This window comes from Cimex lectularius, unplaced genomic scaffold, assembly GCF_000648675.2.
Source record: "Cimex lectularius strain Harlan isolate CLEC.00 unplaced genomic scaffold, Clec_2.1 scaffold35, whole genome shotgun sequence".
Taxonomy (NCBI): domain Eukaryota; kingdom Metazoa; phylum Arthropoda; class Insecta; order Hemiptera; family Cimicidae; genus Cimex; species Cimex lectularius.
Genome location: NW_019392746.1, coordinates 1,368,150 through 1,383,661, shown reverse-complemented (window position 1 = coordinate 1,383,661; position 15,512 = coordinate 1,368,150). Strand labels below are relative to the sequence as shown.

The 15,512-nt window shown below is 35.0% G+C and overlaps 2 protein-coding genes across 4 annotated transcripts; one reads left to right on the top strand and one right to left on the bottom strand.

Annotated features, from left to right (window-relative positions):
- The first annotated feature begins 342 nt into the window (after nt 1-342).
- Nucleotides 343-5,986, top strand: LOC106669280 (protein deadpan-like). Of its 3 annotated transcripts, none has more exons than XM_014398623.2 (3): nt 355-478; nt 4,019-4,114; nt 4,184-5,975. In XM_014398623.2, exons 1-3 carry the CDS (start codon nt 413-415, stop codon nt 4,763-4,765), a joined length of 744 nt encoding a protein of 247 aa, XP_014254109.1. In that variant the 5' UTR covers nt 355-412; the 3' UTR covers nt 4,766-5,975. The 3 variants fall into 3 exon arrangements, with proteins under 3 accessions (XP_024082937.1, XP_014254109.1, XP_014254110.1); XM_014398624.2 differs by lacking the exon at nt 355-478 and adding an exon at nt 2,597-2,763 and having other exon boundaries at nt 4,184-5,974; XM_024227169.1 differs by lacking the exon at nt 4,019-4,114 and having other exon boundaries at nt 343-478; nt 4,184-5,986.
- Nucleotides 5,987-6,477: 491 nt separating this feature from the next.
- LOC106669336 (proteasome activator complex subunit 3) lies at nt 6,478-11,828 on the bottom strand. The gene is made up of 6 exons (XM_014398749.2): nt 11,747-11,828; nt 11,644-11,671; nt 7,502-7,680; nt 7,249-7,432; nt 7,022-7,192; nt 6,478-6,923 (listed from the first exon to the last, which is right to left on the bottom strand). Exons 1-6 carry the CDS (start codon nt 11,749-11,751, stop codon nt 6,735-6,737), a joined length of 756 nt encoding a protein of 251 aa, XP_014254235.1. The 5' UTR covers nt 11,752-11,828; the 3' UTR covers nt 6,478-6,734.
- Between the last annotated feature and the right edge of the window lie 3,684 nt (nt 11,829-15,512).

The window sequence follows — 15,512 nt, the reverse complement described above, 5'->3', positions numbered from 1 at the left end:
ATTTATTTTTTAATTTTATTACTGTTTTATTAATTATCAGTTTTAACTGTATGCGATGGAAATAAGTTTATAGTGTACGACTGTCATTTTGTAATTTCCTGTTTCAAAAAAATCGATGGAAATCACATTCGCGACGATTTTTTCGCGTTTGAACCGATAGCGGTCCAAATCGGCCGGAAGATCCTTATCTAAAAAAAAAAGTCCACAGCTACTTGTAGCGGTTTTGAAAGGGGGTGGTCGGTGTAATTGGGAAAGGGCCGCCTGTTGCTTGTTGTGAGAACGCGGAAAGGGTGCCCAGGTGGGGTTCCCACGGGTGACTCCTAAGGCGCAAGAGGATATGCACTGGGTGGGGGCAGCACGGCAGTCCAGATCCCTCTCGTCCTCAGAACTGTGCTGATCATCAAGGGTTGACATGCATCTCGCCATGTCCTCGTATCAAAACAACCCTTATGGATTATCGAAAGCCGATATCAGGAAGGTGAGTACTGTCATTTTTATAAGAGAAATTACATCGGGGACAAAAATTATTTGGGCAGTGATTTTTTTTTTTTTTTTTTTTTTTTTTATCAGGCTGAAGTAAATGATATCAATCGATTGGAATTTTATTTGTTTCTAGTTATTCTTCATTATTCATTAGATATAATAACATTTTCAATTTACACGTTAATACATAGTTTTAATAATAAAATAACACTTTTTGCTGTTATCGCAAAAAAATAAGTAAATCAAAAAGACAAACTTGATAATTCGTTACTGAAAGTTCGTCTATCTTTCCAGTTTTACATAACAACTTATGGCCAAATTTATGTAAACTATTAACTTTCTTTTAGATTCAAATTCAATGGTATATCTGAAATAATATCCTTGCAATAGTTTAAAATCCAGGGTCTTTTCCCATTGATATAATAGTAATGCTTGATATCCTTCTAATATCCTATCGTAATCAATGATTCTCTTGTTGAAAATAGTTCGAAAGGTTTTTAAATTTTTTGCAGCTGGAAAAAAAATCCGTCGGCCGCCAGTTCAAAATTTTTGAAATCTTCAATGTTTGCTAATCGAGTACATCGGACTAACAAAATTTGGGTTTTAATTTGCCAACATCTCTATCGGGTGATGGATTTTGTTTTTCGGCATTCAGCTGTCCGGTGTTGTGGTTATTCGCCTCGCCCTGCTTACATCCCTGATGCAATGTTGTATGCTTCAATCCGTTTAAGGTTTTATACAAAATGAAAAACGTGCATCTAGTGAATATGGTGATCTTTCTTCCAAAACAGCGAAGATAGGCGGACCAGAATGACGAGAAACGACCAAACTAAAACACATCACCCTGCAGAGGTTTTTTCCAACAAAGATTCAATAAAATAAAAATATTTTTAAAAAATGTTCATACATTAATGCATCGATTTGTCATCAAATGACATAAGAACCAATTGTGCAAATAATTTTTGTCCTCGGTGTATTTGCTTAGTGACGAAAATCGATTTGAACTTGGCAAATTTACGAAAAACAAAAAAATTCTGTTGTATTTTCACCGTGTCCAAATATGTATCATTTATTCTATAAAAATTCCATTCGTTCAAAAAAATTATCTACATAATTTTTTTATCAAATTCCTCTAAGTTCAGTAGCCGTGTCCGTTACACTTCTGATTTATAAACAAAACAAAATTAGTACGATTTTTATTTAATAAAGTATGTCAAAAAACATTTTAGACAATCATGTCATTGGTTTTGAAAGGTTCACTTAATTGGCAATGCTCAACGAGATTTTCCCGCCAATTTACTCCTTGAGCAAACATTTCTCCTAACGGGCCAAAATTTGAAATGATTATTTCAAAAACGTATAAATTGTGAATCTCTTGGGGTCTGCGGGTTGATGAACTTGCACTTTGGTCGTATCTGATCATTTTAGTATGCAAACATCACTGTTTTGGTCTATCAGGCGAGTTTCAGCTTCCTCCCATCTGCCCCTGCCTCTCCCTGCTTATAACCTTGATGTCACACGGAGGGATAACAAGGGGATAACAATTTAGAAAGTGTGATCCGCTTGGGTATGTTGATGATCTTGCACATGTCGTACCTGTTCGTTTTGGTCTTGTTATCATCACTGTTTTGGCCTGCCAGGGCGTTTCGGCTTCCTACCATCCGACCCTCTTCTTTATACTTTGTAACTTTGTAAACGTATATTCCTGATTCCACGAACTGAAGGGGATAAAAAAATTTAGAAGTTGTAAACCTCTTGGGGTAAACGGGTTGATAACCTCGGTCGTTTCTGAGCATTCTGGTCTTCCTACCATCTCTGTTTTGGTCTGTCGGAAGGGTTTCAGCTTTTCACCATCTGCTCCTATATCTCCCAGTTTATGTCACGCCTTTAAGAGACAAGAATTTGAAAATTGTAAACCTCTTGGGGGTCTTCGGTTTGATAAGCATGTATTTCGGTCTTTTGTGATCATCTTGGTCTGCCAAACTTCGCTGTTTTGGCCCGTCAGAGTTCAGACGCGTTTCGGCTTCTCGCCGTTCGGCGCCTGCCTCTCCCTGTTTATATCCTTGATTTCAAGCATAGGTGAGAATTTGCAGATCGTCTGATCCCAACACTGAAAATGGCGAGAATGAGTAGATTTCTTGATGATTATTGCACGATACAACGCATACACAAGTGATAATACGGGCAAAAATGTTGTACTATTGTACCGTTGCTTACCAATGAGATAACACGGAACGGGCAAATGCAACAAGTGGATGCAAGGCTTGATACGAGCAGTCGGTAAGACGGGCCAATAAATGAGCCTATTGTAGAAAATGGTTCGAAAGGTTTTTAAATTTTTGCGGCTGGACAAAAAGAAAAAAAATTAGTTAACCACCAGTCCAAAATGTAATTTGTTTCACGTGTTCGTTGGCGAAATGTAACAGGCCGGTGATTGAAAGGAAATGGTGCGATGGCGAGCTGAGATACTTTCCCACGCACCTTAGCCACGGGCATGTGACTTCTTCAAGTTTCAAGTCTAGGGTGTTTTTGTCCTCTCTCTCTCTCACACACACTCTCTCTCTCTCTCTCTCTCTCTTCCTCTCTCTCACTCTCTCCCCCGTCCCTCTCTCTTCCTCACTCAATTTATTAATCTCTTGTTCTTTCATTCTCTATATATTTAAGTCCTCTCATTCTAACTTTATTAATCTATCTCTCCCTCTATCTATTTTTCTCAACTTGTTTTTCTCTTTCGTTTTCCTTTCTTTTTCTCTCTCTCTTTCTCACACTCTCTCCCCCTCTCTCTCTCACTCCTTCCCTCTTTCTCTCACTCTCTCTCTCTCTCTCTCTCTCTCTCTCTCTCACTCACTCACTCACTCACTCACTCACTCACTCACTCACTCACTCACTCTCTCACTCACTCACTCACTCACTCACTCACTCACTCACTCACTCACTCTCTCTCACTCACTCACTTTATTAATCTCTTGTTCTTTCATTCTCTCTATATTTAAATCCACTCACTCTAACTTTATTAATCTATCACTCCCTCTCTCTATTTTTCTCAATTTGTTTTTCTCTTTCGTTTTCCTTTTTTTCTCTCTCTCTCTCTCTCTCTCTCTCTCTCTCTCTCTCTCTCTCTCTCTCTCTCTCTTTCTCTCTCTCTCTCTTCCTCATTCTTTCTCTCTCTCATTTACCTCCAATCGAACAATAATTTTTTGTTTTTTCCACCCCGGATTGACTTAATGAAGCAATATTTAGAGTAACTCCATTTTTGACCAGAGTAAATGTGTATGTTTGGAAAATCTATTTTAAAGTATTCCAATAAAAAAGGGATGGTTTTTGCTATCCTAAACGAATAAATTGAATTTAGGCATGAAACAACCTATTTAATAGTTAATACCACAATAAGGTTAAATTTTTTGCATTAATATATTCTTGTATTGAAATGCAATAAATCTATTCTTTAAAAAAAAATCTATTTTTTGAATATTGTATGGATAAAAAAGTGAAAGCATTTTTTTAAGATGAAACAATAACTTGCTTTTTGTTTCAGAGTAATAAACCAATAATGGAAAAGAAAAGGAGAGCAAGAATTAACCATTGTTTGAATGAGCTGAAGTCCCTTATATTAGACGCTATGAAAAAAGATGTATGTTTTGACGCATCTATATTTTATGAAAAAAATTCTTAAATAATTATCTTGATTGTTTTATTTTAGCCTGCTCGTCATTCCAAGTTGGAAAAGGCAGACATCCTCGAGATGACAGTTAAACACCTGCAAGATGTACAAAGAGAACAGATGCGAAGTGCAGTTTCTGCCGATCCGACTGTTATCACAAAATTTCACAGTGGATTTTCTGAGTGTGCGACTGAAGTCGGACGATACGTATCAGGCTTGGAGGGAGTCGATGACGGCGTGAAGAGGAGGCTTCTGGGACACTTGACTGGTTGTGTTTCCGGCCTGAGTCAAGTTTTACCTTTGGCGACAAGTCAGCCAAGCCCTGAGGACGTTAACAACAATAGCAACATGACTGCGCAGAGGATCTTAAATGGCCTCCAGCTCATACCTAGCAGGCTGCCTTCCGGGGAACTTGCGATACTCCTTCCAAGTATGCCAGAGCACCGTTCTGCCTTCAAAGCTGTCGCGAGATCACCGCCTCCTTTAAGTCCGATCTCGACTGATTCAATCGGTTCGGATCATGTCACATCTACATCACCAGATTTGCCCCACAAGAGTCTTGAAGCGGCACAGCAAGAATCGCCAGCCTCTACAAGCACAGACATGTGGAGGCCGTGGTAATTTAACAAAACCTTCGACTGGCAACAGGAGTTACCACTGATAAACAATTGCAGTACATATTAATTTATTACTTATACACAATGGGACTGATTGTGCATTAAATATGATTGATTTATTAATTTTTTAAATTCTCTAAACATTATCAACATCAATCAATGTTCAAACCAATCAATTTCAGTGTTCTTTGAATTGTAACAAACCCAATAAGTTTGATGATTATATTATTTTATACAGTTTTTAAAATTAAGTAACTTGTTATATTGTTGTTCGTCTCTGTTACAGTTATGAAAAATGGTCAATCCACATTTTCTTGTTAGTTGTTTTCAAAATAGTTCTGTTATTTTTCCGAGTTGCTTATTAATTGTTTGCAGTTTCGATATACAATGCTGATCTCATTTCGCCAAATTTCCATTCTTTTGGACATATTTTTGTCATGTTAAATAGTTTTTAAATTGTACATAATTGTAAATATTTTTGTATAACTTTTGTTTACAAATATTTTAAAAAGTAGTAAGTAGAAATGTTCGTTTAAAAAATATAAATTATTTAATTTTTAAACATATATTGTTTCGTTGATACAATCATGGACCTCATGTAAAGAAAAAATACATTATGTCAAATTAATTGTGCGACTTGTTTTTATAGACTTCCAATTCAAATTTTGAAGGAGAGCACATGAAGTACCATTAAAACCATTTTCAAATCTGTTAAACCACCTCCACAGTTTGATCATCCTGTTTCCTCCCCTTCAAATTGGACAACCAAAACATTTGGTGCCAGAAGTAATTTTTTTCAAAAGCAGATTTGTGATATTTCTATATACTGACCTGACTTCTATATGCATAACCCCTACACGGGTATATTCAATGACCTCCATTTGTAGAACCTGTGAGGAAGCAACTGTCATCCATACTAATTTTGATTGAGAAGCAACCACTCAATAGACATAACCTAGAGTACAAGAACCCAGGAAAATGATTAGCAAAGACCTAGAGAAACCATACTACTCGGGAACCCAACCTAATATCCTCTCATAATCAAGCCTCATGTCATAACTTTTTTTATCTATTGAACCACCTCCATAGATTGATTATTCAATTTCCTTCCCTTCAAATTGGACAGCCCGTGATTTCAGCAGCTATAAACTTCCTTTTCCAGTAATGATAGTTCTAGGATGTAATATTTTTCTAAATGATTTGCGTATCATCAAAGATTTTCGAAGGCAGACAGGTTTTTAAAAATAATAGGAAATTGAAAAAAAGGTCATTTTTATTAATTCACCCTAATATTATAATGTAAGGTTTTAAAATGTAGGTATTAATTTAAACATTTTATTGTATTTTCTTTGTAGACAGCCCTCATCGTACCAATGTGGAGAATAATTAATACCTATTCACAAGTGTGAGACCACTCACACCCAGACCTAAGATTCTGGCAGTGAACGTGTCTCACATGTGTGAGTGGTAGATTTAATTTAAATTGTACACAATTTAAAAGGTAAACTGTCAAATTTCAAGAATTTATAGGCATTTGAATGAAAAAACAAAATCATTAACAGAAATTCAGGCCCAGGAAACATTTTGACGTATGATGCTCCGCAGTCAATATATTAATTAGGCCAGTTTTGTTTTTAATTTGGCACAATCGCCAAAACTTTGAATGTGCTCTATAAACTAATCTGTACGCAAGAAAATAAACGTAAAAGGCAAGAATTAAAAGTATGTGTTTTATCTATTTCACTTTAAGTACAAAACGTAATATAATCTGAATGTACATTTATTACGAAGGCACAGGGAAAAAAATATTTATTACAATTTAAATAGTGTATTTTTTTAAATGATAAATTATTCTCAATATACTTGTATCCTGTGTCATTCTCACCAAAAATGAATTATGTCAGTTTTGTGACATTTGAGGGTAAGGACAGTTTTAAAAAATTGTTCTCCTTTTTATTTCACATCATTCATTATTAATAAAGTGACTCAGAGTTTGTTGATCTCGGTTTCTTGATCTTCTCGAGGTTCTTGATGACGATGTCATGTAATGTCGAGTACCTGTTTCTTACCTCGCACATTATCAACCACATACTTAAATACTCCTTTTCATCGAGCTCTTTTACTGCTTGTCGGTAGTCTTCCACATGGGGATATTTTGCTACCTAAAAAATTCAACAAAGTTATACAAAACTTATAATATTTATGGCAATTTCCAATAGCTTTTTCAAAAAGTCGACTATTATAAGTTTTGACAAGTTACCTTAGAGATGACTTTTGCACGGGAGCAAAAATATCTCGAGATTTGATCAAAGAAAGCGGCAGCCTCAGATTCTACCGACTGAATTTCAGCCAATGTCTCTTCTTGGACAGACACGCCGAAATTGTTGCCATCTTCAATTTTTGGAATCATAAACGATATCCACATCTTAAGCTGAAATTATACATCGTTACATGACAAAATGATATGTAAAAATTTAAAAACGTTACCAAGTTGGCGTCCTCGACAAGCTGTTTAATATGTGGTTTTACAGTCCTTATAACATGCAGAAGAACTTGGTTGCAAGGGACTGGCCCGCTCTCCAGGGCCATGACCTTCGTCCCTTCGACGCAATTCGCTAGTGCATCAGTTTTTAACTTTTTTGGTGCCGGTTCACTATCATTGTCATTACAACTAAAAGAATAAAAATAACAAAAATAAGTAATCTACTATCATATTTTTGTTTATAATTGTACTGTTTACTTGTTAAATGTAATTGGTTCAGGAATGGGAATGTTGACAGCCTGGTAGACTTTTGATAAATTCTTTTCGTTTAATTGAGGCGATTCTAATATTTCATTTAACAAAACTATTTTTTCTGGGAATCCTTTTAATATAAGCTGTTCTGCCTTAAGAATCAAACTATCTTTGAATTGCTGCACCTAGAAAAGAAATTATTACATTTGTCTCTAATAATCAAGAATGGTAAGTTTTTATTTTATTTACACAGCTCTTTTGAATTAAACACGTTTTGAATTTCAAGTTATGATACAATAAGTTCAAATAAATATTCACATAACGAACAAAGAAAATTGGAAAATTAGAATACCATCAATAATACCGTACCATCTCAGAGGAAAGGGAGAAGAAAAAAAAAGACAAGCACAAATATTCAATGAAACCTGAAGTTAAGGTAAAATGGAGTCTGCTTCTTTACGCCCTTGCACACCACAACCAATAATGGTCTAATGTGATATCTCCATTATTATCTAGAACTTCTCGTAAAGCTTAAGGTTTTTTATCAGATCACAAATTGATATCTATCAATGAGTAGGAATCGACCTGTACAGGCCCTCACACTAACGGAGGACATATTCCTGTTTCTTCTTCTTTCTGGTAATATTTTCACAGTATGCTCTGAATCTGTAAATATGCCTCTGCAGATGGCGATGTCCAGTTATCAGCCCTTCTATCATTACAGTTCCAAAAAAACCTAAGTCCTCTCTGTCCTGGAATACTGCCCTATTCTACTGAGTAATTATTCTTGAACCATTGTCTTATTTACGTTTTGGGCAATTTGGTATGCCACAAAAGGGTGCAGGGCTGATAGGTCTTCACTGAACTTTCCTTAGCCAATTTATCGCCTCCTCATTGCCCTGGTACCAAAACTTGTGTAATTTTGTTGTTGTCCCAAATGAATGACAGGGCCTTGATGCAATCCCAAAAGGTTCTAGACTTTACTACTGATGAGGTAGTTAGTTGCCTTTAGTGCTGCCTAGTTGTCCGATTAAATGTCTATTTCTTTGTTGTTCAAAGATGACCATTTAACCAGGAAAGAGCCACACAAATAGCAAGATATTGAAATAAGCTGTGCTACTGAAGTTTTTCAAAGACTGGTGCAAGGATCATATATCATACGAACTACCCAAATCTATGACAAAACATAATCCAAGGTTAGAAACAATAGTGCAATTTGCAACAATTTGAAAGCAATAAAATCTGTGACGGGATAACTAAATAGAAAATGAAGTATCGGAGAGAATACAAGAGGACAAATGAACAAACTTCAGTGTAATCCTCAAAACAGAGATCTCTACCAATGATTCAAGTCAAACTTGATCCTAATCAACAAAGAAAAATATCCACTGCCAATATGAAAATTAGCTCGACTACAAAAACTGCCATGTTCATAAATTTCTAAGAAGGAAAACAATGATTCACTGTCTTATTCAAGAAATTTTGTATAAACAGATAATATTAATATTTACAGATTTTTGAATCATGTAATCCAGTTGGTTTTTCCTTTTACCAAACTGAGGTTAGAAAAATCATCAAAACACTTTTTGTAATATCAAGATTAGTCATCGTGCAACAATTCTATTGTCCAACGATTTTTTTTTTTTTTTAATGAAATGAGAAGGGACTAGGAATGATCTAACCTTACTTGTTTACAGGTTAATATTAACATTTAACAGTTGTTTGTTTCTACAACACACAAACTTCAACAAAGAATACTGACATAATTTTGGATAGGGTCTCTCACTACGCTTGTCATTTTCAGACCGTCCAACACAATATTTTGAGCATTGGTTCAAGGAATCTAGCACTATATGAAGATAGTGATGAATCAAGATCGTTAACAAAAGCCAACATATCATTTTTATTGTGAGATTCCTCTGTGTGGTCTGTGGGGTGATGCACCTGTAATACAGTCAATACCAATTGTCCTGGCCTATCGGATGAGTTTCAGCATTTTGCCTCTCCTAAATTATACCCTTCATACCAAACAAAAAAAGGCAGGGTTAAACCATAAAGGTGGTGAAATGCCGAAATGTCGACAGATCAACTTGACATGGCTAAGCAGACCAGGATGATCGATTTTAGTTTGGCCATCTACAAAAATTTTGGTTTGCCTATCCCTTTTGTTCTGTTGTGTGGCAGCGCAAAGTTGCGTAAGGCAATGCACTCGACAGTTTCAAATATGTTTAGGCTTCTCGCTATGTTCAGTATTCACCTATACTCTTTGAAAATGCTGCATCACATCTGGCAGACCAATATCAGCAAGAGAGGCAGACGAGGATGACCCCTAATGACCAATTTACACATATTTTTAGTTTGGTAGCCTACGATCATTTTGGTATATATATCCTCACTGATTTGTTGTGAGACAGGCACAAATGGCAGCAAGCCAAAATACATGTGACAGACCATTCCATGTGCCTAGGCTTCTCTACATTTCAGTGGTCTGATGGTCCATGTAATACCAAGGATATAAGTAGGTTGAGATCAGGCTATATGGTGATAAGCTGAAATTCATCTGACACACCTAAATAGAATTAACAGGCATACTAAAATTAGTGAGAACGAGTTTGAACTACAGGTTCATCACCACACAGAACCAACAGGAAATCTCAAAATATAATTTTTATTTATTGTCATCGTACCCCCCACAATTATACTCCACGAGACTCCATCATCGACTGGAAATTTGGTTAAAAGAACTCAACATCGCACTCTAACCTTGCTGTTTTGTTGTAAGCTTACACATGACAGCAAGTTCCCCACATGCAGACTTCTCATCATTTCAGTGTTGGGCCTGATGATTCACATGGGTATACCAAAATGATCAGAAATGATGTAACTGTAGGTTCATCAAACTGGGTTCATCAAACTGCAGACAACATAATTTTTATTCAATGGCCCACTAACCCCCTCCAATTATACATTGCACAAGGGATTGCAAATTTGGTTAAAAGTTGTGACACACACATGGCAGCAAGTTCCAGACATGTCTAGGATTTGGCCTGCACAGTACCAAGGATATAAGTAGGGAGAGACAGGTTATAGTGAGAACTCAAAACTCATCTGACACACTAAAATGATCAGAAATTACATAACTATAGGTACATCACCCCACAGATCCAAGAGGATATCTCATTTATAATTTTATTATACTCCATAAATTTCAATACGGATGACAATTTTGGTTAAAATAACTCAACATTGCACTCTATCTAACCACACGGTTTTGTTGTAAAGAAGCCACACGGCAGCAAGTTCCACACATGTCTAGGCTTCTCACCACATTAATACTGGGAGTGATGGTCTAAACGGTACCAAGGGAATAAGTAGGAAGAGACAGGCACAGATGGTGGAAGCCAAAACTCATCTGACACAACAATATGAGAAATGACAACTGCAAGATCGTCGCCCTGCAGACCCGAGAGGATATCTCATAATTTTAATCCAATTCCATACTAACCCCCTCCAATTATACTCCCCAAGACTTCATTATCGATTGCAAATTTCGTTTCAACTACCTAGGACTCATAGGCATAAGACCTGAAACTGAAACCTTCATGATTCATCAATGAAGATTGTTACACAATAAAAAACTTATATTGATTTTCTAAAAACGGACGAGGACATATGGATGTTTTGAAAGTATTTTAATGCTCCTGTTATTTAAACAAGTTATATTATAAAACAAACAGGTCGAGTTGCTCGTAATCATGACGAACGCCACAGTGGTTTTTGTAACAAGATGTTTTTTGTATATTTTTCAAAATCCATTTTAAGTAAATGATAAATATGCTTCTTTTTGGTTTAATATTCGTTTTACACGAAAGAACGGCGGTCGATTTGAAGAATGTTAAGATGGAAGAGTGAAACGACCGCAAACGGATGAATGCCGGCGCATTTATTTTCTTCGAGGTTTTCCGATTGAAAGAAAAAAACAAAGGGCCTTTTTTGTTTAAAAGAAACGCTTATTCTGAAAAATAAGTTCTACCCTAATTAAATCATTAATTAAACACAGACTTGCCTATGAGTAAGGAAGAAGGTTAAAATTCAAAAGAGCTCTCATAATAGTCGAAATAAAGTTATAATCAAATGAATTTACTCACTTTTTCCGCAGCGGCGTTGGCCATCTTTCTAAAACAGTTAAAACAATTTCTAATTGTCTTCTTAAAAACGAAAAATAATAAAATTGTAAAAACGTGCTAAAACCTCATTTATTAGGCTGTAGCACAGCCTCTTGTATTGGGGCGAGGAAGTGAGGTTGCTTGAAGAAAGGTGGAAAAAGGCGATTTCCGACCTATGTAGAAGCCAGCGACGCTGACTCTGCATCCACTGCCACGGATGGGGGATCCTTTTTCATCTGAATATTTTTCAACTTTTTTCCGATTTTCTGGACAAATTCCGTGATTTAATTCCTGTCATTTTCATCGATTTTCCTTAAAAAATGTCGAGCTCGAACTTACCGTCTACCCGCCAAAATTCAAACGCGAAACTCGAAGGACGTGAAGAAGTCCCTTTTCGTCTTGGCAACACGCTGCTTAAAAAAGTTCCCATTTAAAGTTTTTGAGTATGTCTTGACATCTACAAAAAGTGGAAAAATTTGTTGGCATAGAATTTTATTAATTTATTTGTAAAAAAACCAGAGGATTTCAAGGACAGATATGATGTTTTAAAATTATTTATATTTATTCGGAGATCGTGAGATGCAGTAGATCGCCTACAAACACCACATATTATTTATATTACATATCGCACAACCACAAGAAAAGTAACACAACTAAAAAAAAGAACATTTTATAGGAAAGTTAGATGGAAGTTTACTTTTTGGCTTATTTATTAATAATAATAATTTTATTTGCGAAAATACTACACTGTATTACTGTAATACAGTAAGATAAAAGATTTAAAAAATTTCATGTTAAAATAATAAAACAATAACTAAAACTTAAGTCATTTGACAAATCAGCAAATTTTCGGCTATCATCCAAAAGCAGTGCTTGTTGCAGGAGGCAGGAAGTATGTCAGTGAAAAAAATTGCTAAAGATGAACCGAATAAATAATAACCGACATGCGGACGTTACCGCTTTAATTGCAATCAGCCAAGGAGAATAACAAAGCGTACTTGATAAGGTGTAACAAAAAAGTAATGAACACGGCTTAAAACTAAATGTGGCAAAGGATAAATTTATGGTTATCGACAAGACCAATGATGTAGAAATCAAGATAGATGGTGTCACTTTAGAGAGGGTCAAAAGATTATATACCTAGGCAGTCATTTGAACCTGTGGAACCACTTTAAAGATGTAAAAGCAAGGGTAGAAAACGCAAAGAACGCATGTACTAAAATGAAAAGGGTATTACGCACTCTCAAAATTGATCTGGGAATAAGGATAAGAATATTGAAATACTACGTCAACTCATCTCTGCTATATTGATGGATTGGGAACAAACAGAAGCTTAAACCAATCCAATGAGCTCCCAAGGTGTATATGACAAAATAAATGAAAAAAAATAATGAAGAGAGAAAATAAAAATAAAATAAAATGCAATAAATTCAAATTAAGAAGAATTAAGATTAAATAACAATTAAAGAATGCAATAATTGTCATATGATGCCAAATATACCACAAAGTTCAAATATAAATTTAAAATTTTTACAGTAATAAATTTTTTGAAATCTTAATTTTCTAAAATTAATTTTATGATTGTAAAGAAACCAAACAAGCAAAAACTAGCATAACTCGAAATGTTGTAAAGAAAACAACATTTAATGAAAAATTAAAGTACAAATTAAAGTTCACTTTGGATATAAAAATATTAGTAATTACTTTTTGTCTTGTTTGTTACTCATTGTTTGATTCAGGAAAAAGTTGAGTAAATTAAATTACTCTTTTAAAGTACTCGCCATTGCAGTTGCTGACTATAAAAACTGTCTTGATCCATGTATATTGTCTTTCATTTGACCAATGTTTAAGGGAAAATACAAAAGTTTTAAAATTACAGCTGTATTGTCACTAAAAACTACCAGTTTTGAGGTTGTGTCACTTTTCTTGCATTTACTGGCTGTCGGTGTTTTATTTAAGTTAGGACGTTTGATCCAACGATAATGGTAGTCAGTGAATGATTGGAAGGGTATTAATTTTTGTGTAATAGTAACAGACAACGTATAGACCTAACAAACGAGCGTAAATATCCATATAGTAAGTTTAACTAAGATTTTGTTTGACCCAAATGTGCTTTCCTCCTAGAGTCAGGGTTAATTAGTATTTAAAATAAAAAAATTAATTATTGAAATAAAGGTTTTATTCATTAAAAAATATTGCAATTAAAACATTAAAAAATGTAAAAGTCAAAAGGCAACATTGTTGAAAAATTATTAAAAACAATATTATAGTTAAGAATGTTATTAAAATAAAAGAAATGAAACTAAAAATCAAGGTAAGGTCTTGAAGAAAAAATCAAATTCAATTGTTACTACCAAGCTTTCGACCTATTTTAAGTTCATCATCAAGGGCTGTATTAATTTCACATTACAAAAAACATATTTTTACAATTTGTTTTTCATAATGTGAATATGTGACTCCGGTAAGCATAAAATCCTTCATTAAACAAGCAAAAACTGGCATAACTCGAAATGTGCTACTTTTCCTGTTGAATTACACCGATACTGTAAAGCTCGGCACGGTTAGGGTCGTATTTAATAGGTATTTCCGTTAAAATGAATGGGATGTGTCTTTCTTTTCAAGAGAAGAGTGGTATCTTTCGATGCCTATGACAAAATACACGCCAAAAATCCAGTTTTGGGAAGAATTTGTCGAAAAGGAAAAAGTGGAGTCTTTTCCTGTATTAAATGATTTTTTTTAAAAGAAAAAATGGACCTTGCGGACGGCTTTTTGATTGAGAAATATGTGAACACCTTCCAAATTGGGAGATGTCCTTTGAGCACTACTTCTCCAGCTTAGCAGCTCCAGATTCAATGCTGCAAGACCATGAATGGTTGGTCAAGCCATTTTCAATTTTGACAAGGCCAACCAGTCTATCTTCAAGTGAATACGAATGTTCGATAGACATGACTTCAAATACGTTGAAATCTACTTTCATGTCCGATATTTACCCCGATTTTTGACTCCGACTGAAAAACAAAACCGCTCGTTAAAAAAGCAAAACTTGTTCTTCCATTTGCCATAACTTACCTATCCGAATCCGTATTTTTTACCAATACAGCCACCATAACTAAATACGGAAGCTGTCTAGATGTTGAACCGGACATCCGTCTCCAGCTATAAAAAATTAAGCCGAACTTACCCAAACTGTGTAAGCTAAAACGACCTCACTCTTCCCATTATTTCATTAATCATTCATGTTCAAATTATTACTTTTGAAACTGGTTCGAGTTTTACATAACTATTGCTTCCGTTCTGTCCGATTTGATTTTTATGTTCCGGATTTTGTATATAAAGTTAAGTATGTCAATCCAATGTCTGTCTTCATACTGATATCCTCCTCCTTCAATTACGATACCTAATTACGAATGGACCGGTTAATTTATAAAACTCTATTTTACTATATACTATAAGGATCTAATTTTAAATACTTGAATGAGAGGGGTCCGTCATGGATTTTGTTCTGTGAAAGAGGTCCGCTGGCAAAAAAGTTTGGGAAGCCCTGAACTTTAAACTTATCTGGTAGCAAGTTCTGTAACTCAGTCAAATCAGATGCAAAACGCCCTAAACATTGTCAAAAATGGTGTAAGAAAACATTATCTATTCTGTTCTAAGAAAACATCTCTCATACCCTTTACAATTTCCTATTTCCAAAGAACTTACTTTCTTACCTAGGTATTACACTTGATCAAAGGTTCAAATGAGAGCAAAGCCCAAAGTAAGCACTAATCAGAGATTATGTAGCAAAAACTGGAGAATAAACCCCAAGATGGCGTGTTGGTTATACACCATTGCATTTATGAAATTGTCCA